The sequence below is a fragment of the Callorhinus ursinus genome, unplaced genomic scaffold, assembly GCF_003265705.2.
Source record: "Callorhinus ursinus isolate GAN/ISIS: 27379988/994484 unplaced genomic scaffold, GSC_fseal_2.0 scaffold13, whole genome shotgun sequence".
NCBI classification, from domain to species: domain Eukaryota; kingdom Metazoa; phylum Chordata; class Mammalia; order Carnivora; family Otariidae; genus Callorhinus; species Callorhinus ursinus.
Window position 1 is genome coordinate 37,274,818 of NW_027397075.1, and position 16,264 is coordinate 37,291,081.

General features: G+C 35.1%; 1 protein-coding gene across 1 annotated transcript in view; it reads left to right on the top strand.

Moving 5' to 3' along the window:
* Positions 1-16,264, top strand: part of TDRD5 (tudor domain containing 5) — an 89,630-nt gene that overhangs the window by 18,497 nt on the left and 54,869 nt on the right. Inside the window, exons 5-6 of the mRNA XM_025878182.2 lie at positions 4,707-4,790; positions 7,424-7,480. Of these exons, the coding sequence (XP_025733967.1) occupies positions 4,707-4,790; positions 7,424-7,480 (141 nt within the window). The remainder of the gene's footprint in view (positions 1-4,706; positions 4,791-7,423; positions 7,481-16,264) is intronic.

Below are 16,264 nucleotides of genomic sequence, written 5' to 3' on the forward strand. Positions count from 1 at the left end.
CTGTAGTATATTCCTCTAAGATGTCACTTCTGTTCATTTCTGCTTTTGGCTTCATGCATCTTCTTTCCAAAATGCTCCCACCCTCATGTTTCCAAATATCACCCAGGTGTCTGTTTTTTTTTTTTAAACTTTATATTATAAAGTAATAGAGATTGATTGTAGAAAATTTGAAATACAGGAAAGCACAGATGAAAAGAAAAAACCACCTATGCTTTTATCACTCAGAAAAGTTGACTTTTTCTTTTAAAGTTTTTATTTCAATTCCAGTTAGTTAACATACAGTATTATATTGGTTTTGGGTGCATAGTGTAGTGATTCAGCACTTTATACATCGCTCGGCGTGCGTCCCAAGTTCACACCTTCATTCCCATCGCCTGTTTCAACCCATACCCCCACCGCCTCCCCTCTGGGAGCCATCAGTTTGTTCTCTACAGTGAAGAGTCCCTTTCTCGGTTTGCCCCCCCCCCCCGTCTCCTTTTTTCCCCCTTTGCTCATTTGTTTTGTTTCTTAAATTCCACATATGAATAAAATCATATATTTGTCTTTCTGACTGACTTATTTTGAAAAGTGTACTTGTACCCCAGTGTTTATAGCAGCATTTTCTACAATAGACAAATGATGGGGAAACAACCCAAGTATCCGTCAACTGATGAGTGGATAAGAAGATGTGGTGTATATACACACACACAATGTAATAGTAACCATAAAAAAGAATGAAATCTTGCCATTTGCAACAACATGGATGGAGCTAGAGAGTATTATGCTAAGTGACTTTTTTTTTTTTTTTTTTTTTTTTTACTTTTAAATAAAGTTGGCATCATTCTGGCCCAGGTTTGTGACCTGCTTTTTTTTTTAGTCATAACTGTAAGTTGTGAACACCTCACATTATTAAGTATTGTGATGCAACATAATTTTTAATGGCAGTAGGATGCATCGTAATTTATTTAACTTGTAACCTTGGTTAGGCATTAAGGCTCTTTCTAGTGTTACTAAAAATAACCTTGTGATGAAAATCTTGCTCAAATTTGCATATATCTCCATTACTTCACAGGATAAATTTCTGGAGTGACAATCACTGCATCAAAAAGAATGTGTATTTTTATGTAGTTAGGTTGTCCTCCGTAAAAGTTGTTTCAGTTAGCACTCAGATAAGGTATGTGTGGACTGTGCGTCTCTCCTGTACCTTTGCTAATCCACAGTGTAGATGACCTCTCCCTCCCCACTAACCCAGTCTGTTAGATCTCCCATTTCTTTCCTAATGCCTTTGGGCATATTATTTCTTCATGACACTCTGTGAGTCTTTTCATGATATTTATCATAATTGCAATTATATATTATATTTATGATTATTTCATGTCTGTCTCCCCACACTAGACTACCAGGTTCCAGGAAGGCAGTGACCATATTGATTTTATTTACCCCTGTATATCCACTGTGAAGCACATAGTATGTGTTCAGGACATTTTTGTTGAATAAGTGGGCATTATTGTGAAAATAATTTTCCAATTTGATAGGCAAGTTACTATATTTGACTAATGTCTTTTTATTAGAGGTTAAGCATCATGCTTTTATTGCTTAATGTTACTATTAATTGCCTATTCATGTTTTGTCCATTTTTTTGAGGAGTATCATCTTTTGATTCAAAGCTCTTCTCTGCCTCTTCTTCTGATCCTAGAGGCTCCTATCTGTATATGGTATTTTTTCCCCATCACTTTCCATCTCTGCTTATGCCCCTATAATATTTTTGTTCACTTGATTTATTATCCATTCTTTGTGTTTGCTAGGTAGGCAACTGAGACAAGCATTATTGAAGTCAGGGTCCCCTCTTGATTATTTCCTGGTGTCTATCACTGATTACCTTCCTCTCTTACTGCCCTTCCCCCTCATTATAACTTCTACCCTCCAGTTATAGATACCCCCAAGATTAGCTGGACTTTAAGAAATCTTCCCTACCCCATTCAGCTTAAAGTCGGCTTAATTTAGTGCTCTAGCTTGAGGAAAAAAATACATTTTTTTCCCTTCTCCAGAAGCATTCTGTCCCTAGCTAAGAGCCTATCATTTTGACATCTTAAGCCCAGGCCTGGCGACTATTTTCTTTAAAGGGCCACACGGTAAATATTTGAGGCTTGAGGTCCAAATGGTCTCTGTTGTAAACACACAATTCTGCCTTAAGCCCAGACCTGGCAACTGTTTTCTTTAAAGGGCCACACGGTAAATATTTGAGCCTTGAGGTCCAAATCGTCTCTGTTGTAAACACACAATTCTGTCCATGTAGATAATATATAAATGAGTGAGTGTGGCATGTTCCAGTAAAATTTATAAATACTGAAATTTGAATATCATATAATTTTCATGTGTCACAATATGTTCATTTTATGTTTCCCCCCCCCAACTATTTAAAAATGTTGAGACTATTCCAAGCTTATGGGCAGTACAAAGACAGATGGTGGGCCAGATTTGGCCCCTGGGCTATCGTTTGCTGACCCTGTCACAAGCCACACTCCAGAGAGAAAAATCACATTTGTAATTCTCATCCTGTCATTTACCTCCCAGTTCCCCACACTTTTGGAATTTGTTAAAAACCAGCAAAAACCTACCTCTGTGTTTTAGCTTTCCTCCTAAAACTTGCTGTCTTTGAGCCTGTTTCCCTGGGTCTCTTATTATTCGTCCCTTTCGAATCAGCACCTGCACTGGATTCTTTCCTAATTTCTATGCATTCTGCATTCCACCTTTATAGTGTCCCCTCTTTCTAGTCTTACTTCCTAGTCTAAGACTCCCCTCCAGAGACTGGCACTGGGCTCCCCGTTGGTTGTCCACCTCTAATACCATTTTCTGCTGACAGATTAAAATTCTGATAGTGTCTTTCCCTTGCTGAAAATCTCGAGGTTTTGTCTGCATAACCAAGTAAAACTCCTTAGTTTGGCACCTAAGGTATTCTGTAGTACTTCCTTCTCTCTTCTTCAGTATTCTCTTCCACTACTTCCTTAGTGCCTCCAGGCAAGTTATTTTTTTCCCCTTTTCCTGTGCTTACGATGTTCCTTATGGCTTCATTGCCGTCTCTACCACCCTTCTTTGCAGTGTCCCCCCCACCCTTCAAGGCCCTTCAAAAAGGAAGCTTTCCCTATATTTATAACCTAATGTGATAATAGGTCCTCTGTGCTTCTGTCCCTCTTTAGTGATGCCCAGAGTCAGCCTTAGGTTATGGCAGTTTATGCTTTTATCTCATTTCCCTACTTAATTTTAAGTGGCTTGAGAGGAATGACAGTGCCGTGACCTTTTTTGGTCCCCTCAAACAGTGATAATACAAGAAGTTGTACTGATTCTTCTAATGAGGGGAGCATGTCGGGATGTGAAGAATCAGTTCTCTTTTGATTCTCTTAACTGTTCACTGGGAGAGCTTTGGCGAGTTCTCTGATGGCAGATGCCGAAGAAGTATGAAGAACATAAGCCCCAGGGCTGAGGCTTTTTGTGAAAGCTAGTGATATGATCCTAGGAATCTGATCTCCCTCCCCCCAGCCCCTTTTCCTATAACCTTACAAGATACTGAAATCGTCTTCATTTTCCAGGTGAAGAAACTGAGACCTAAGTGGTTATACAGTTTGTAAGTAGTGACAGGCCAAGTGAAAACAAGAAGAAAGATGAAAAAATACAAAGTATAGAAGGAAAAAATATGCATAGTGATTCTGTCTATGTGATAAGATTTTAGGTAGTCTTTCCTAGCATCTATTTTTCCCGCTTATTATCTTTAAACATACATTATGACTCTTAATGCTTTAAGTCATCCCATTTCAGATGTTGTGGTTTTACTGGGAGAAATGCGAATCCACGGTCTTTGATTCACTTAGGCCTCCCCTGCCGTGGCTGTTCTCCGGGTGGGGCTGTCTGCATGTTTGTCATGCTTCTCTGACCTAACTGCCTGAGCTTCCGGCTTATTTTTCCAAATAGTCTTGTACATCACCTTCAACCTTATTGGGATCTCTATACCTTTGGCTTGTCTCAGCTAAAATCCTTAGACCCCTGTTGTCTTAGCTTGCGCCTCTCCTGTCTTTACTCCCTGCCTATTGCATTTGGATAATCCTCTTTCATTTCCTCACCTTATTTTTCTGCTTTCTCAACTGCCTGAACTGTCTCCCCTTTCCCTCTAACTCTTAGGAGTGGGCCTTGCTGCTGAACTCAGGATACTGAAGCCATTAGTCACTCTACCTTGACCCTACATTCTGTATCCCACCTGGTTCTTTCTCCCTTCTTTCCTGTTACAACAGAAGAGCTTTTCCTTCCTACCCTGGCTCACATTCCTTCCTGCCTCCTAGGACCTTCCATCAGTCAGTCCCTTCCTTGCATTTGGCATTCACTAAGCATGTGTTTAATAAACATCGAATTTTTATAAACAGAAAAAATGAGTAACAAAATTCCTTTCTGGGTAAGAGTAGGAGATTGAGTAGGAGTTTGAAAAATGGAATACTCTAGAATCTAATTGTTTCAGAGAATGTTAATTATCCTGGAAAATTGCAGAGTGTTTTATAGATTCCATCTGCTCTAAATATATTTTATATGGTATGAAATGTTATAGTGCCGCTTAAGAATTTACCCATTTGATTGAAAGACATTTCCTGTGATAGAGGTTTCCTTTTACATATTGTTCAGGTTTACCTTTGATCTTTTTCTTTTTGGATTATAACTTGAACTTTTTTTCTTTTTTTCCGTAGCTGGAGAACACATTCAAATCAGTTATTGCACAACTTGGACCTGGAGGGACTATCAATCAGGAACTAAAACATAAGATAAGATTTGTAAGTATTTTCTGTTTCTGGGAAATGAATATGAATAATTAATTATACATTTAGATCTCATTTGTGGTTAAATTTACTTTGCTTATGAGTATTTATTTTATAATTATACCTGATCTTTTCAAGTATATTGCAAATGGAGTGGCTATTCTTTTAAGATCAGGAAAAAAAATTACTCCTAATAATTTTTAATGTTCTCAAAATTATTTAGAAAATACCCATCACCTGGTTACCCCCTCCCTTCTGAGATTCTCAATTTGTTTTCCGGGGTCTATATACATACATATATATATTATATATATATGTATATATATATATAGGGGCCTATATATAAATGTAAATATATACATAATATATATAAATTTATTAATTTTATATATATAAATATTTTTTTAATAGATAAAATTTCAATGTAGTCCTTTTTTCCCTATTCAATGCTACCTTTATATATGTACCAGTTTTATTTTCCCTGTAACTCTGTGAAGTAGTGTCCTCTAACAAAGAGAACAAAATATACCCAGGAAGTACTGAAACACCCTACCTTGCCCACATTGAGAGATTATAGCCCCTCCTCCCCTCACCTGCTGTAAAAATTTTAATTTTTAATGTTTTTAAAAAATTTTTAATTTCATAAATTTTATTCTTGGGTTTCATTTTGGCTTTGCTTTTTCGGTGGTGGCTTCCGACTGCTCCAGATATTCCCAGGCTGCATCTTGCCTGGATTGTGGTTGATATTTAGGGCTCTGTATATTCCCTCAGCCACCCCTCAACAGAATGACTAGGAGGAGGAACTCCTAACAAAGAAAAGAACCAGAGACAATGATTTCTCCTGCAGATCTAATGGATATGGATATAAGCAGGATATCAGAGATAGACTTTTCAGGGTAGCAATTATGAAGTCAATAGCTAGGCTTGAGAAAACCATTAGTGGTGATATAGAATCTCTAAGGGCAGAAATGAGAGCCAATCAGACTGAACTTAAAAGTGTTATGAGTGAGATGTAGTCTAACCTGGATACTCTTAACAACCAGGGTAAATGAGGCAGAAGAATGAATTAGTGATCTAGAAGATAAACTGATAGCCATTTATATTTCTTATGTGAATTACCTGTTCATATCTTTGGCCTAATTTGTTGTTTTTCCTTGTTAATTTGTGAAAGCTCTTTGGCCGTTAATGTATCGGGCTAAAGAGTATGTACACTTAAAATTTTGGTGGGAGCTATTCTTATTTGAATGATCAGAGTGCTGTTACTACTCTTACTGCTTTAAATTATTCCATTTTGGATGTCGTGGTTTTACTGGGAGAAATGCAAAAACCATGGTACATTCAAACCCTGTTTTTTTGTTTGGATATTGTGTATCCAACAATTATTTATTTAAGAATGTTCAATATGATTTCTTATGGTAACAAAAAGTTAAAGGAAAATTAAACATTCATTGGTAAAGGATTGGTTAAATTAACTACCGAAACTAGACAGTATCGTGAGGTTCATAAGAAAGTTTACGTATATCTCAATTAATTTTCATGGAAGTATCTCCTTGACATATTGTTTGACTTCAAAAACAGGTTTTATAGAATAGCAAGTTTAGTATTTTCTTTTCATGTAAAATCATGTATAATGTGTGTGTCTACATAAAAGGTTTCTGAAAGGATGATTTATGAAAAGCAGCAACAATTATCCCTGGTCACAGGATTTTGGAATCGTTTTTATATTTTTCTGAAGCTTGATTTAGCCTTTTTAATGAAACATGTAATATTTGGAAAAATCTGGGATAACAAAACTTTTTACACTTTATTGGGATAGAGTAAGTCTGCTTTTAGGAATTTTTCCTAAAAGATAATTGGACAAGTGTGCAAGATGCAAATATGAAAATAATTATAATATTTGTGACCATAAAGCAAAGGACACAACCATAAATAGAGGATCAAGTAAATAAATTTATATGGAATAATTTGATAACTCTATAGCCAGTATATATGTTGATCCATATTTACTGACATGGAAAATTGTTTATGGTATGATAAAAAACTTGTTATAGAAATGACCTTATTTTTATATTAAATACAGGTATTTTAATGTGCATATGGGCAACAATGACTATGATAATTTTTTCTTTGCTTAACTGTATTTTTCAAAGTTTTCTATAGTATCCATTTTATTTCTTTTCTACCATTTAAAATGCTTGAGGGATGCCTGGCTGGCTTGGTTGGTAGAGCATGTGTCTCTTGATCTCGGGATTGTGAGTATGAGCCTGACACTGGGTATTGAGTTACATAAAAATAAAATCTTTAAAATAAAATAAAATGCTTGAAATTATGCTGTAGGATTTTTATTTTATGTGAGCTAAAGCTAAATATATGAGCTAAAGAATCGTAGGAATTTCTGGAGACCTGTGGCATTGTAGTATTGTGCAAGAATGATTTCTTGACTCTGGAAATGTTGGAAGCCTTTTTTTTGTTTTTTTTGGTTGCATCCTTTTTTAAAACTGGAAACTGATCTAAAAAATATTGTGACTTTTAATTCATTCAGTAATGTTATTGTTTTTTTACTATATAAGTTTATATGTCTTATTTTGATATTTTGTTAGCCAGCATCCTAATAGTGTCTATTTATGTTGTATTTTATTTTCTATTAGGTTGTATCCAAGTTTCCAGAGGGCTTGCTTATTTCTAAACTGCTCAGAGAGTTTGAGGTGAGTATTTTCTTTTTCATCAACCATGGTTTTTTTATGTCTTATGTTTCTTGTGGTGGATAGAAATTTTGTGTCTATTCCTTGGATTCCCCCACCTATGCTCTAGAACTTCAACATTTTGTTTTGCATTTTGCTATCATTTTCTTTACTAAAAGGTTAAGAATATGATCCTTTATAAGTACTTCATTATATATAGGATATCTTTACCATTTAATAGTATTATTAGAATAAAAGTTAATTTATTTTTAAAGTCTGACAATGCCAAGTGTCAGTGGGGATGTGGAAAAACAGAATATGTCATCCACTGCTCGTGGGACAAAATCCCTTTGGAACTTTGACAGTAGCAAGTAAAGTTGAAGACAAGCACCCCCAATGATCTAGCATTTCCACTTCTACATACATACTTTAGAGACACTCTTACGTGTGTGCACGTGGAGATCTGCATAAGATGTGAACCTGGCAGCAGAATGAAAAACTGGAAGCAGATTAAACGACTGTCAATAGGAGAATGGAGATTGACATTTATGTGATGGAATAGTAGATAAAATGAACTAGGTTTATTCTGCAACATGGAATCATCATCTGTTTAGTGAAAAAATCACGTTGCAGAATGGTAATTTAGACACTGCCTTATATCCAATTTAAAAAAATGGTAAGATCTGTATACATGTTAGCTCTGTGCTAGGCTCTATTCTGAATGCCTTTCATGTTGTAATTCATTTGATTTTCATGATAGACTGAGGCACAGAGAAGTAACTTGCCTAAGGGTCAGATAGTAATGGGTGGAGTCAGGATTTGAACCCCAGGCAGCCTGGCTTCAGAATCCTAAATCTTAACTTCTGTGCCATGAAAACTGTCATATATTTCCAGATATAAACAGATTTTGTGAGCTACTACAGCATAATGGTTAATACACTAACCTGTATGTGCTGGTTTATAAATGATATGTAAAGTCAGGATAATATTACTTAAGAGAGTTTTGCGAAGTTTTAATGACTTAAAAATGAAATATTTGGAACAGTGCCTGCCACATAGTAAATTATTCAGTAAATATTAACTCTTAGAAGAAAGAAAGATTGAAAAGATGGGCATCATCCCCTGGATAGTGATGGAGAAAACTTAAGTTCCCATTGTTTTAAAAATATGAATCTTTTAGTGCCACACAGTTTATTTCAAATAGACTTAAAACAAGGGGTCTTGATTTTTTTTTTGATGAACCAGCAAATTAACTTACCTTATAATGAAATTCCAGAATAAAGTCTGTTAAAGAATGACTTAATTACCATAAAGTTTATGGGTAAAATCAGTCTCCTATGCCAGATTCACAACTCAGAGTGAATAGTTTTATACCACAGTCAAATGTAGCTTGTAATAAAAGTTCAAGGTGTTAAGGTTACAAGTCAGCAATTCTGGAGAAGTTAAAACAAACCTTTTAATGTTATAGCAAAGCTCTTTGCTTTTCTTAGTAAACAGGCAGAAATTCAGCTTCATGATTAGAAGTATATAGGAAGTATAGATTTATTTTAACTTTTGTTCTAACTTGGAGAAACACTTGCTTAACCCTTTATTTATCCAGTGTGATGTAAAAGCTATACCTGTGGGATTTGCCCTCTTGAACTACCTGCTCAGTAGTTTGTCATTTGTTCAAAATGGCTTGTTCAGTTGCTAATTGAAGGGAAGATAGTGCAGTGGCAGCATAGGTTTTGGTTTTTCCTGAGGCTCCACATAAAGACGGAAAAACTAGATAGCAAAACTAAAAATCCACTGACAATATCTACAACAAAATTGGGTAATATATTTTCTAAGAACAATTGTGTGGGGAGTAATTGCCAGCGGCCACAAGGTCTTCATGTTGCCAGTGTCTGTGTCAGGAGAAAACAGGGAAGCAGGGGAGCCAATTTCTGATGGATCTGGGAACAAAAAAGTTACAAAGTAACCATCAGATAATTCACTAGACAGTAGAGCAAGCCATTTTGAAAATAGCAACTGAAACTGGATAATATCAGTCTAATAGCAGAGAGTATCTCAAGGTAAGGCTTGAATCAGACTGGAGCATTGTAACCTCTGTGAATTCTTGAAATGGACAGGCCAGAGGTCCCTTCCAGGTAGGACCAGACAAGAGAAAAAAATTAAGCAGGACAGGGACCATAGAAAAAGAAGGGCTCAGATGTAAGTAGGATTAAGAGACGAGAGCCAGAATATTTCAAAAACAAGCTACTATATATGTATATATACAATTTTAAATTTGAGTGAAGTTGACCATATTACATTAGTTTCAGGTGTACTTCATGGCAGCTCAACGTTTAAATATGATGCTATTCTCACCACCAGTGTAGCTACCATCTGTTACCATACAGCACTATTACAATATCACTGACTATATTCCTAATGCTGTGCCTTTATTCCTGTGACTTATTCCTTCCATAACTGGAAGCCTGTATCTCCCACTCCCTTTCACCAATTGCTCATCCTCCCCATCCCCTGCCTTCTGGCAACCATCAGTTTGTTCTCTGTATTTACAGGTCTGATTCTGCTTTTTGTTTGTTTATTCATTTTTTAAAATATTCCACATATGAGTGAAGTCATGTGTTATTTGTCTTTCTCAGTCAGACTTATTTCACTTAGCATAGTACTCTCTAGGTCCATCCATGTCGTTGCAAATGGCAAGGTCCCATCCTTTTTATGGCTGTGTAATACTCTGTGTGTGTGTGTGTGTGTGTGTGTGTGTGTGTGTGTGTACCACGTCTTCCTTATCCATTCATCTAATGGACTCTTAGGTTGCTTCCATTATTCTGGGTGTTGTAAATAATATTGTAGTAAACATAGGGGTGCATAAATTAAATAAATTAGTGTTCTCATTTTCTTTGGGTAAATTCCCAATAGTGAAATTATTGGATCATATGGTATTTCTATTTTTAACTTTTTGAGGAACTTCTGTGGCTGTACTACAATACTATATTTTTTAACAATATATGAAAATAGTAGAAGGAGGAGGTCTGAAGCAGAAAAGCCATCCAGAATGTTCTACAGATTAGGAAAATGAATTTAATGTAAGATATGCAACAGAAGAGGATCAGGGCCAAACTTCTTCATTGTGTTAAGAAAAAAAGAGAATAAGGAGAAGAATCATTTATCTATAGATAGTGAAAGCATGTCAGAAATGCATGCCCCTAATACAGATCAAAACTGAAGCCTGCTTTTTCAAAAAGATACGTTAAGAAAGTGATACAAAAAGATACATTAAGAAAGTTCTTTCATGAACAACATATATCTGAAATATATGAATTTGGAAATAAAGTGATAATAGATTGGGCAGAATTAGAAACAAGAAAAAAATCATTTCCAAAATGAAGACTAAACTACAAAGATGGCAAGAGCTAAAAATACAACAGATAATGCCCTCAGAAAAGAACAGGTAAATATGAGGAACATGTTGAAAATTAAAAGGAAATGAAGGAGGCACTGGGGATCTAGTCATAAAAAGTCTCTGTAAGATTTTTGAAATCTAGTGAGAAACTCAGGCACACAAATAAGATGATATGTCTGAGTAGCCTGTATTGGAACAATCTTGAAGATAAATATTATAAATTCTGGACAAAGTTTAAAAAACTCACTCTCTGAAGATACTAGATCAATATCTAAAAGTAGGCAGAAACTGGACAGGATTCAGCATCTGGAAGAGGGAATGACACTTTTATTTGCCCGGATTTCGGCCGGATGGCAGGCCCCATCCAATGGTTGGAATTTTGGATTTGGACAAAAACCAGAAGTTTATACTGCCTTGAAGAACCAAAGGATAGTGTTTAGAGCTACGTAAGCAGCTGAAAAAAGGGGAGAAATTTTAGGATGGAGAGAGCTACAGAGAAGGAGCACCAAATTCTGCACATAAATTCTTCCCAAATCTCTGGTTGACAGTTGAACTACACATGGTTGCAGCAAGGTCAAAGTAGCCTAGTAAGGCTAAAAGAACTGAATATATTTCAGCTGTTGACCATTACAGAGAGAGAGTTTAAGTTCGGCCAAACCGCCTGCTAAAACAAAGCAAAAAGCAATCAGCTTAAAAGAAATATGAACAGTTCCAGAGTCTTTTTAATATACCATTCATCATGTCCAGGATACAAACCAATTTACTAGATATCTGTTAAGAAACAAATATGATCCTTGGTGAAGAGAAAAAGTAATCAATGGAAATATTGGTGATGTAGATGTTGAAGTTAGAAAAAGGTTGTTTTTTAAAATATTTTATTTATTTGACAGAGAGAGACACAGCAAGAGAGGGAACACAAGCAGGGGGAGTGGGAGAGGGAGAAGCAGGCTTCCCGCCGAGCAGGGAGCCCGATGTGGGGTTTGATCTCAGGACCCTGGGGTCATGACCTGAGCCGAAGGCAGCCGCTTAACTGACTGAGCCACCCAGGCACCCCAGAAAAAGGGTTTTAAAAGAACTTTTATTGTCCTGTTAAAGGATATAAAGAAATATGTGTTCATATTGAATGAACAGATAACGGGTCTTACTGGAGAAAAAATATAAAAAAACAAGGTATTCTAGAAGTAAAAAAAAAATTCACTGCAGTATCTTAACAAATTGGAAATGGTAGAAGAAAGCACCAGTGAACTTCAAGACAGATCAATAGAGATGGTTCAATCTGAAGAACAGAGAAAATAAATGAAAGATAAAAAAAGCAGAGTCTGAGAGACTGGTAGGACAATACCAGATGGTCTAATGTAGATGTAATTGGTGAGGAGAGAAAGAAAGGAGAGGATATAGGAAAATATTTGAAAAAATAATGGCTGAACATATTCCAAATTTTTGTGAAAGAAGTTTACAGATTTAAGAAGCCCAGATAACCTCACCCAGTGAATATAAAGAAAACTTTGCATCATAGTCAACTGCAGAAAACCAAAGATAATTAGAAAATTCTGAGAGCATCCAGCAAAAAATGATTTTCAGAGAAAATCCTGAAAGTGAAAGAAATGCACACAGAGGAACAATGATACAAGTGATGGCTGACTTCTCATTAGAAACAATAATGACTAAAAGAGAGTGGAAGGATATCTTAAAAGTGCTCAAAGGAAAAATAATGTTAGGCCAATATTTTATATCTAGTGATAGTATCTTTCAAGAATGAAAGTAAAAGACATGGGTGCCTGGGTGGCTTAGTCGTTAAGCGTCTGCCTTCGGCTCAGGTCATGATCCCAGGGTCCTGGGATTGAGCCCCGCATTGGGCTCCCTGCTCAGCGGGAAGCTGCTTCTCCCTCTCCGACTCCCCCTGCTTGTGTGCCCTCTCTTGCTGTGTCTCTGTTAAATAAGTAAATAAAATCTTAAAAAAAAAAAAGTTTTCAAATGATCAAAAATTGCAAATTAATAGTAAGCAGCCCTGCACTCTAAGAAATTCTAAAGAACATTCTTTAGGCTGAACAAAATGATGCTAGGTTCACTCAAATCTGCAGGAAGAATTGAAGAGCACAGGAAATGGTAAATGGGTATATATAAAAGATTTTCCTTTCATCACTTAAATATATGACTGCTTAAAGCAAAAATTATAACATTGTGTAATTGGGTTTGTAACATGTAGATATGTGGATGTAATACACACGAAAACCATAGCATAATGAGTGGAGTACATGGAGCTATAGGTTGTAAGGCTCTTTATATTTTATGTGAGGTAGTTCTATACATCTTTAACTGAAAAATTAAGGATGTATAAAACAGCCATAAAAATGCAGAGTTGCAGCTATTAAGCCAGTAGAGAAATTAAAATGGAATTATACAAAAATAGTAAACCCAAAGGAAGATAGGGTTTAGTGTTTAGTGTTTAGGGTTTAGTGTTCAGCTGTCTTGCTGGAAAGACAATGGAACAAGGTTTAGAGGAATAGAATACAGATGGAATCAGAAGAAATTAAATAGAAAAATAGTGGGGTGCCTGGGTGGCTCAGTCAGTTAAGCATCTAACTCTTGATTCCAGCTCAGGTCTTGATCTCAGGGTTGTGAGTTCAAGCCCCATGCTGGGCTCCACACTGAGCATGGAGCCTACTTAAAAAAAGGGCAAAATGGTAGCTGTAAATCCAGTTATCTTAATTTCACAAATGTAAGTGGGTGAAATATTAGAATTAATGAAATTATGAGACCAGATGTAGAGGCAAGATGCAACTAGATGACATTAACAAGAAACATACTATAAATATAAAGACAGAGACTGAAAGTAAAAGATGAATAAGACAGTAAATAAGCATAAAAGAACTGAATTAAAAAAATTCAGATAAAACAGTTCAAGGCAATATGTATTATCAGAGGACCATTTGGTAAAGGATCAATTCTTAGGAAGGGCAAAGGATCAGTTCTTAGGAAGACACACTATTTAAATGTGTATTTATCTAATATTTTAAAATAAATGATCCAAAAATTGACAAAATAATGAATTCCATAAATAGATTTTGTTTTTCCAGCAATTAATAGGTAGCTAAAAAATGCATAAGGACATAGAAAGTCTTAACCACTCTCTCTACCATCTTGGTCTATTTTATAGAACACTAGACTCAACACTGCAGAATACACTTTCTGTTCAAGTACATATGGGACATTTGCCAAGATAGAACATTTGGTTGGCTATAGAATTAAGTCTTAACAAATTTCAAAATATTGAGATCTTAGAGTATGTTTTCTGATTAAGAAGGGATTAAATTACAAATCAAACAGTAAATTATTTAAGTATTAGCCTTTCAGATAATTTGGAAATTAAACACCGTTTTTCAAGTAATTATTAGGGAAATTAGAAAATATTTCCAACTGAATGATAATGAAAATAGAACATATCAAAATCTGTGAGATGTAGCCAGAACATTCCTCACAAGGGAAATTATAGTTCTGAAATGCCTAAATTAGAAAAGAAGAAAGATATAAAATCATCATTGACCTTAAGGGTTTACCTTAAGCAGACTAGAAAAAGAAGGGCAAAGTAAGCTCTAAACAAGTAGGAGGAATGAAATGACAAAGCTAAGGATAGAAACCAATAAATTAACAATTAAGAGAAAATTAAAGCCAAAATGTTGATTCTTTGAAAGTTCACCAAAAGTGGTGAACCACTAGATCCTTAAAAAAAAAAAAAAAAAAGACAAATCTCAGTATCATGAAAGAAAGATTTTGTCATTATAGATCCTACAGATCTAAAATGACGATAAGGGAATATTATAAACATCTGTGCCAATGATTTGATAACTTAGATGAAATGGACAAATTTCCTAAAAGACACAAATTGAACCTGAAGAGAAGTAAAACTGTCTTTATTTGTAAGAAACATGGTTGTCTACATAGGATATATTAAGGAATCCATGAAAAAGCTACTCAGACTAACAAGTGAATTTACTAAGGCCAAAGATACAGGTTAATATTTGAAAAATCTGTTACATTTCCATATAAAGGCAGAAAACAATTTGAAAAAGAAATTTAAAAATTTCTGTTTACAATAGTGTCAAACTTAAGTAACTTGAAAATAAGATTAACAAAGAAATGTAAGACATCTACATCGAAAACTACTAAACATAGCTGAGAGAAATGCAAGAGGACTTAGCTGTAACACATTCATGGGTGAGAAGTCTCAGTATTGTTATTATGCTCTAGATTCATTACATTTTTCATCACAATTCCTGCAGGCTATTTGTAAACATTGAAAAATGCATGAATTTGTCATATAGGAGCATACATGAAGAGATCCACTCATATGCACTCAAGTGGTTTTTGACAGAGGTGCCAAAGGAATTAAATGGGGAAAGGAACATCTGTTCAGCAAATGATGCTGGAACAACTGAATATCCATAAAGGAAAAAAATGAACCTCAACCCCAACCTCATACCATGTACAAAAGTTAATTTGAGATATATCATAAATCCAAATGAAAAAGTTAAAAATTAAAGCACTTAGAAGAAAACACATTTTCACAACCTGGGGATAATGAGTTTCTTAGGACATAGAAAGCAATAATCATTTAAAGGAAAATTAATGAGACTTTATTAAAATTATATTTAGGAGACTACTTAAAAATTAATAGGCAGATCACAGACTAGGAAGAAATATTTACAATCGTACATCTAAAAAAAGACTTAAATCCAGAATACATAAAGAACATTTTATAATTACAGAAAGCCAGACAACTCCATTAAAAAAAATTGCAAAAAGATCTGAACAGTTTGCAAATGCAGATATGTGAGTGATTAATAGCACAAAGCACAAATGTAAACTCTCATACATTTTTGATGCAAGTATAAAATGGTACAACTACTTTGGAAAATGTTCTCTTTCTTATAAAGTAATTATATATTTACCCCTTTGACCCAGGATTATACCCTTATTTTCCAAGAGAAATCAAAGCCTGTGTCCCCCCCAAAAGACTTGTACATAATATTTATAATAGCTTTATACTTAATTGCCCAAACTGAAAACAACCCTATTATGCACCAATGGGAAAATGAATAAAGAAATTATGGTATATTTTTATAATGAAATTCTTATTCATCATTAAGAAGAAATAAGCTAATACATGAACCAACATGGATGAATCTGAGAAACACTCGCTGTTGAATGAAGCCTCACACAGAACAGTGCTGTAGGATGTCTTCCATGTGAAGTGCTTGCTGAACTGATGGAAATGTTCTGTATATTGAACAGGGCTTTGGGTTACACAGTTTTGCCTTTTTTTTTTTTTGCACACAGTTGTTTATAGCACCTTTATTCATAATTGTGAAAACTTGGAAGTGATTAGAATGTGCTTCAGTAGGTGAATGGGTAAATAA